Source organism: Centruroides vittatus, unplaced genomic scaffold (genome assembly GCF_030686945.1).
Source record: "Centruroides vittatus isolate TY-2023 unplaced genomic scaffold, ASM3068694v2 contig_728, whole genome shotgun sequence".
Classification (NCBI taxonomy): Eukaryota; Metazoa; Arthropoda; class Arachnida; order Scorpiones; family Buthidae; genus Centruroides; species Centruroides vittatus.
Genome location: NW_027122465.1, coordinates 727,221 through 736,198, shown reverse-complemented (window position 1 = coordinate 736,198; position 8,978 = coordinate 727,221). Strand labels below are relative to the sequence as shown.

Here is an 8,978-nt window from a genome sequence, read left to right as displayed (position 1 = left end):
TGTTTGGAAGGTCATTAGAATCATGCTTGATATTCCAAATGCCATTGTCAAACTTCTAGACTTGCAGGATGGCAGCACTCGACGTTCACTTTTAGAAATGAAAACTTTGGCCTCTCTAATAATGATAAAGTTCAGTCATTAACTATTTTTTCTAATTTTTAATTTTTTTCTATTTTTTCTAGGATTAAATTATGAAAGTTGTTGTCATGACATCTTTTGTTTGCTATAATTTTTGCATTTTTGAATTAATCAAAACAACTAACTATAAAAATATTATTATATATATAATATATAGAATAAAAGATGTTAAGTTCATAAATAATAATAAATGATAATTTTTATTTTCAATGTGACAATACTGATCTCAATACAAAACATAATGTCAATTTTTTTTCATAAAAGTTGTCAAAAAGTTTTTGTAGATTTATGGAATGGTACCATGTAAAAAGTTTAGCAAGTATTGCTATATTTTGTGTATATATTTTTAAATTTAAATTCAGTTTTATGATAAGCAATACACATTGAAAATTTGAAATGAAAGCCAAGTTAACTGATTTATGCAGATCAATTTTTAAAAATCTGTTGTTTATACAAACTGAATTTCATGTTTAAAGTTTATATTTGTACCATACATTTATATATTTTTCTGCAAATTTTATCTGTCTCGTCTGAAAATCTCGTAAAATAAAACGGGAGGTGATAATGATTCTTAAATTATAATAATGATCTTAAATTATAATATTTATGACTGTATAATAATTATTATACAGTCATAAATATAAGAAATAGAAAGTGATGATAGTTATAACTTAAGTTATCAAAGTAAAATCTCAATATGTAAAATTACTAACATGTGCAAATATATCGGATTTTAAATCTTTCAAATGCATTAAAAATGCTTTCCAAATCTTAATGTAATCAACTTTAAGGAAAATAAAAAACAAACAAAAGTATGAATTATACTATAAACTATAAATTAGCATTTAGTAGTTTGAAATTAAATTACCAGTAGAATTTGTTTTAATCATTATAAGTAACCAACAACATAACTGCTAAACTAGTTGGATTCACTTTTTTTTTTTTAAATTTGAAATCTTTTAAAGTCTAATATTGAATATGTTGCAAATAAAAAATTTTTATATCTGTTAATCATATATTCATGTAATGATTTGATAGAATAATAAAATTAATTTTTCCCCACCTTAAACTTTAGTATTAAAAATAATCTATAATATAATTTGTTTTAAAAGTTTATTATTATTCGTAATTTATTAGTAAAATTATGTGAAGATTAAAAAATTTGAGAAATAAATTCAATACAATTAATAATTAGTTTGCATTTATTCATATGTCAAACATGCCTAATATATCTCTCTTATCATGTTTTGAGAGTTGATATTAAATAACAATCATCGTGTAAATAAATAGAATCAATAAATATTTCATATGGAATAAATTTGATTATTAAAATTTTTTAAAAACTAATTGGATAACTCCAAAAATCATTGAAGAAAATAATAGGACAAAACACACACACATTAAGAGGATGAATCTTAAAAATCCTTTATTTACAAACTTCTATCTATGGGAATATAGTGAGTTAACTGACTTCTCAGTTATGCAGCAATATGTAAAAAGGCATCATGCACAAAATACAGTGAAGCACACGGATTGGCCAGAAATTTTTTATTTTTATTTTTTTATAAATTATGCTTGCAATAAGCTTGCGGGAGTGGAAAGCTGTCATCAATAATATATATATATATATGTTTTCTTTTTTTGCAGAGAAAGTAATCTGCAAAATCTGTAAGAGAAAATGCTCCATGGTAAGGCCTCAGTGTGCAAGAACATACGTGCAATATTTGATTAGATTTTCTTTAAAGTTAATCACACCATTCAGATTGATAACTGGAAACTCATTTGTTATTTATAGCAATAAAAACAGAACAGAATAATCAAATATATTTAAATTGCAATATGCTATTCTAACTAGTTTTTTGACACAGTATTTAAATTGTAGGAACAACATTATTATATTATGAATTTGTACAGTCAATTTTCATCAGTCTTAACCATAGAACAAACCAAGGCACTGTACATACAGTCAATAATATATTTCTTTGTCAATCCATGTTTGTTTTTTTTTTTTGCAAAATATAACCATCAGAAACTGCATCAATAATTTGTATAATTAATGTTTTGTGCATATTGATTAAATTTTACAGAATTAACAACAGTTAATGCATAGCCAAATATGTACTGTATTTGATAATGTCTATTTACAGTATATAACTGACTAAATTCTTGTGAATGGGATAATCATTATTATTGAAGCTTTTCAAGAAGAATAATGGATATTTGTTCTGAGAAGAAATGGCTCAATGTGGCATTATTACAAAATCACAAAGAATACAGTGAGTATATTTTCTATAATATTCAATGAGCTTTGGAAAAATTATGAAACACTGAGAAATGGGGAAATCTTTCTTCTTCTAAATTCAAAATGGAACTTTCTCTTCCCAAGTGTAATAGATTAGTTTCAATGGATTTGAGCAGCATTTAATAAATCTTCTCGTCAATTGAGAATTTATCACACAGATGAAATGCTGTAAAATTTTCTAAATATCGTGATACATAAATCAATGGATCACATATTTTAAACTGAAAACAGAAAATAATGTGGTTTCTGCACAATCAACTAATTAAGAATTTTATAAACAAACTATTGTATTTTCTTTTAAAAATTTAATTTCAATGCTATAAAAGTTTATGGTTTTTATAAAATTAGTAATGGTGATACAGTGATAAATCCTGAAAGAAATTCAAAAAAATATTTGGACACAAGAAATTAACAAAACCTTACCACTTCTATCTCATTAATGGAGCATTTTCTCCATGCCTATTCTACTTATCACTTTTCTTTTATAGAAATTATCATTACTACAAGATATGAGCATTTCATACAGCACATTAAGGCAGCATGATCAAAGCTCCAAATGATATTGTTGCAATAATAGAAAAGTCACTAAACTAATGATGTTTTGAAGAACAAGGAAATAATTCTTACTGATAAAATTGAACTTTTCTAATATTCCAAAACATTTGCATTGAAATTTGCACTATAGTTTGGAAAAAGTTGGAGCAGCTCATTTTAAATTTCCTTATTATTCAAACTGTCATTTTAGTTTTGTGATTTTTCCATTAGAACAACGATATTTACAAGCATTTCACAATAATCCCATCCTTTCAAAAATACAACAGTTATTTCACTTCATACTCCAATTCATTACAACGTTTGTTAATTTAATTATTGTAACAATTGGTATTTGAAAAATGACTTAATTTGACTAGATTCCTTGGAACATATCTATTATTTTTGATACAATATTAGCCTGAATTTTCAAACAGACCTATATAATAATGATGTCCGTATCCGTAACAACATCCTAGCCCTCAGACCAAGGCAATAAAAACTTGGCGCAAAATTTGATGGTTTATTTATTTTTTACAAACTGTTAGGGAACCCAGCTTATCACATTAGTGCTGGCAGTGTTGAGAGAAAATGAGATGTTTCGTGGTGAAAAGTTTAACCAATGTAAAATACAATTAAATATTGTACTTCAAAAAACTACTATTAAGATACCATTAACATTCAGCTACTGCCATATTATCATTAACTGTACAATTATATATACATATGTATACACTTTGGTTCCACTTTTCGTTGGATTTTCAGTTTCAATAACCCAACAGTTTGCAATGCCTTGGCCTTAGGGAAAAAAGGCACACACATTTGCAGTACTAAATCTGCAACTCTACAACTTATCTTCTGGAACTTATCTATTTTTAACACATTTGAAGTAGATTAGTAGAAACTAAACAGTAATAATAATAATAAATCAGAGAATTCAGCTTAATAACATCAAATTACTGTGCGTCCTTGAATTCTTTTCCCTAACGTTAATATTAATAAAAAATATTTTTAAGATATATAAAATTTAACTAAAATGTCTTTGTGATAAGAATTAACTAATTAATAGCCAAATAGTGAAATTCCCTAAAACTTTTCATTTCATTCTCTGTAATACTTTAAATTTTCAGACATTGCTACAATACTAATTTCATTATTTTAGAGTTTTAATATGATTCAAATTATTAAACTTTCATACTTTAAAATATTTCAATGAATAAAAATTTCTCTCTCTCTCAACCTGATATTTTTGTGAAACATTTACAATAAATATTCTATCTACAATAATTCCTGAATTATAAAAAAATCTTTTAGTGACTTTTTCCTATTCATATTTGCACTTTTTTAAAGAAATGCATTCCTTTAAATATATAATAATCAATGACTATCTTTTCACAGAATAGGCATTTTGCAAATATACAGCAGGTGTGAAATATTGACTAATACATCTTTGTACTGTACATAAATCAGTATCAGGTTTTGAAAATTTTACATGTTAAAAATATTCACAAGACAAAAGTTGGCTAAGCTGAGGTCAAATATTTTGAGTGGTCCAAAATTATTCTCAACTAATTTCTTTACATAATTCTTTGAGCTGGTTCATTACTTCCAATTATATTGGAAGTAATTTTATAATTTTTGTTATTGAAATATTATGATACACTAATTACCACTATTTAAATTAAATCACATTTTCTTGCATGTGTGAATATCTGCCCAGGATCATCACACATTTCATCGAAATTCTTACTTAAATTATAGATTTATTTGTGCTCAATAATAAGAAATATGCAAAATCACGATGCCATATCATTTTTAAAGAATGTACAAAGTGAGACTTTGGTAGTGGACCCAGAAGTTTTGGCATGTAGTGACTGAGTCTTCCGTATCAGTATATTTGAGGATGGATAATCTGGCTTTTTAACTGATTTGCCAGTTTTGCTTATAATTAATGAACTAGAGAAAAGAAGAATATATTGTAAGAAGGACTCTATAATTGTCCCAATGAACAAAAGCAAACTGGGAAAATGCAGAACAATCCATGTATAACACAACAAAGTCTTGCTATTTAAATAGCATTCATAGAATGTCCATATTTTTGCCCCCTATGTGGTGAATGATAATCTCTCTCGTGATGATGGTGATGAGAATGGTGACGATGTTCATGATCACGTAAATCACACATTTCTCTTATTTCTCCGTGACAGAAATCTCTCTCCTTTTCTCGCAACAACATTCCATCGAGAGGATCAAAGTCATCGTGGTAACGTTCGTGTTCTCTCTCTCTTTCTCGTTCTATTTCATACACCATATCTCTCTCTCTATCCCTGAGATCACGATGACTATCATGGTGGGGATAGTGATCACGTAGATCTTTTCTTCTATCTGCAAGTGGAGGCAATTCTCTTCTTTCTCTATTATCTCTATATTCATGAGAACTAATATAATCAGAAGGATGTTCCATTTCAGGTGATAACATCTAAAAATAGAATAAAATATTTGTGAATTATTTCAGAATAATTAAAAAAAATAATTTTGTATTCAGATAAGCTTTAAAAATAGTTTCCACAATAATAATTAATGATATATTATAAAAACAAATGAAAAGGCTATGGTTAAAAACTAATTGGTTTTACTTGCAATATACTAAAATAATAAATAAATAAAAAATCTGCATATGTATCAAATTGTAAACTTTCTATTTGATCAAAACACATTAATTAATCTATACAGATTGCATAAAATCAAGAACATGTTTAAAAATAAGGTTACTACCATAATTTCCTGTCAATTTTAAATTGCAATTATGAACTTATCCAACAACTTTTCCATTATTTATTGAGAGTATTTTTAAAAATCATGAAAAATTCTTTACATGTCATACTATATCTCAATCCACATTTTAATTAATATTGTATTTTGAAATTAATTAATAAAATTTGGAAGAAATGAAAATTCTTCCATTTTATCCTATTTCTTCCTTTCCAACACCTCAGGAACACAAGTCACTCTGAAATTTTTAATCTTTTTGCATATCGAGGCAGATGAATAGCCTCAATTAAAAGGTTGATTTCACTGCAAAGACTCTTGCATTCCTGAGGTGTTGAAAAGGATGAAATATGATAACATTTTATTTCTTCTTCCAGATTTGTAAATATTTTTTAAAAATTTCTAGTAATTCCTTTCTTTCTATACAATAAGTCTCAAAGAACTATGTAGAAGATGACTGTTGATCTTAGCTCATTTTAATTTTCTACAGTGAATAAGATGTGATCGATTCTCAAACTCTAGCTGTTGAATACTATAATATCTACACTCAACTTTCTTAATATAACCAATAACAATTCAGTTAATAGCAATTATTTTATTTACCACTTATTTATTCTACATCTGACATGACAATCATTCTTGCAAAAAGCTGTATGTTATTTTGCCACCCTAAATTTGTTTGTCTTTCTGGATTCAGATAACTCTGCAAACATCAGATATACTATAGATATTATTCAGATTAAAATCTTTCTATTTAAATTTTTTGGTACAGTTTAGCATTTATTAAAAACATACATCAAACGAAACTTGATATCATAAGCATATACCAACAACTACCAGAAATGATAGGGCTAAATTTTGGATAAATGATTAATGATTATCTTTTCTTCCAGTTTAATCTAAATTAATAATTATAATATTATAATTATTAATTTAGATTAAACTGGAAGAAAAGATAATCATTAATCATTTATCCAAAATTTAGCCCTATCATTTATGGCAGTTGTTGGTGTATTTGCTTAGCATTTATTATTATTAAGGTGTTTGTGGAATCTATCCTACATATGTCGGTACGACAATATTCACGCCAAAGACCGTATAAACGATGCAAAAAGTTCACTGAGTTCAGCGTTATATCCGGATATAATGCTGAACTCAGTGAACTTTTTGCATCGTTTCTATCCTACATAGCATATACACCAATAGCTACTGCTCTGCTAAGGTGCAGTATATATAAATGTTTTGTTTACATGCTGTCAAGTATATGTATTTATGTTTAAAAGTTTCCTAACCATGTGACTTATTTAGTATGTCAGTCTTCTGTAGTATGATGTATAGCAGGGGTGGCCAACAAGTCGATCGCCAAGCCAATTTTGGTCGATCGCTAGCGATGTCTTGACTTAATGTATTATATTTGTAACCGAACTCAACTGTATGCATTCAGTTATGACTCGACTCATAAGCAGTGAGTGCACTTCGTACTGAAACACAGTGTATAAACCAGTAGGTTCTTAACCTTTTAGTGATGAGGGACCATTTATCAAAATTTTTCTCTTGCCATGGACCACAAGCTGTTTGGCAGTAATATAAGTTCTTATAAGGTTGTTCTATAAATTAAACACGTATAAAATTATTTGAAACCAAGAGTATTATATTATTTGCAAAAATGTTACATTAATTATATTATTTTAGTGCAATTTTTGTAACTGCATAGTGTTTACCAACTGCTGGATTCTTTGTTCAGTGCTACCCAAAGCCAAATGCATGTCGACACTGGCATCCAACCGATTTCGATGTTTATTTTTAATTAATTATCAAAAGCACTGAGAATCCTTGCTTGCATAAATATGTGGTTGAAAATAAAGTTAGGTACCGTAAAGCAATTTTTTGAATTTTAGAGAAAGCAATAGCTTTATGGCTCCAAAAATCTTCAAGATTAATTCCTGTCTCGAAAGTATTCTTGCAGTTACTATCGTGTTACATTTCAATTAACTCTTTTTGTATTTTATCCGGCACCTCAGAAATGTTGACTATGAAAGGATTGTGGATCAGTTTCTGAATAACGCCTTCCAGGAGGTCTTTTAAAGGAAACTGGCCCCTATTCAGGTTTTACAAACGTGGAGAAAACCCGGAGAACTCCACGTGGCCAGCCCGTCCGAACGCAGTGGAAACCCGCAACCAAACTCTCAGTGTTTAGCAACAGACCCGCTCAACCACTGGTGGGCATCTCAGCACACTCCCTGTCAATAATTGGGTTCAATGTATCAAATGCAGAAAAATTCTCTCTTTCAACTTTGCTGATCAATAGGTCGATTTTAGCGATAAACGTACTGATTTTATCTTCAAATGCAAATATATTGCTAGTGCCTTCCAATTTCATATTTCCTGACCGTTGTAGTTGAATGTTCAATTTATTTAGTTTTTGCTTATTTAGTGAATTTTTTGCACAATGTATTTGAAATTTGAACTGACAAAACTCGTCGTCAACTCGTCATTTATTTAATAATTTTAGGATGACTTCATGGACCACTTCAGGTGCTTTCAGGGACCACCAGTGGTCCACGAACCACCGATTAAGAACCACTGGTATAAACATAGTATGTATTTCACACTCCCCCTCCCACTTAGACTATGCCTATGACAACAAGTCAATCGCGACACATTTTTACGATAAAAAGTAGATCTTATGGGCACAAAAGTTGGCCACCCCTGATGTATAGTACATGCTGTTGTGAAGTTTTTAGTGTGTGCAGTATGATACTTGTGCAAGAAATGATTGCTGGCACAATAAGTATCTCATCCATTTGCCATGTCTATAATGTATGTGATGTGTAGTTTGCTGTGATGGATTGTTTTTTCTTTGTTTATAGTTCAGTCCTAGTATATTTTGTGTGTTTTTCTATGATTATATGAGATGTGTATGGTTCAGTATGTAGTGTAAGGTCTACCATTTCCCCAAAATTTTGGTTATTATTATAGACCTGTTTTTATATGTATATATTATATATTCTTGAATTATTATGAATGTTATCTTTATAATTTTAAGCTAATAATGTATTATCTTTAAATAATAAGTTGAAAATTTTATTGTATTTTAAACTATATGTGTATTTTATATCCCATTCTTTTGTTTTGTCTGGTTGTACTGTACAATGAACAATTGTTAACTACCAGACAGGATGCCCTTTGCACCCACATCACAAAGATGTGTGTGTGAATGAGACACTGGGATTGTTTA

General features: G+C 28.5%; 1 protein-coding gene across 6 annotated transcripts in view; it reads right to left on the bottom strand.

Moving 5' to 3' along the window:
* Window positions 1–1,538: 1,538 nt before the first annotated feature.
* Ca-beta (Ca2+-channel-protein-beta-subunit) overlaps window positions 1,539–8,978 on the bottom strand; it is a 192,618-nt gene continuing 185,178 nt past the window's right edge. For all 6 annotated transcript variants that reach the window (XM_067277081.1, XM_067277080.1, XM_067277083.1 and 3 more), the window contains one exon: window positions 1,539–5,450. In XM_067277081.1, the coding sequence (XP_067133182.1) occupies window positions 5,040–5,450 (411 nt within the window). In that variant the 3' untranslated portion in view covers window positions 1,539–5,039. The remainder of the gene's footprint in view (window positions 5,451–8,978) is intronic.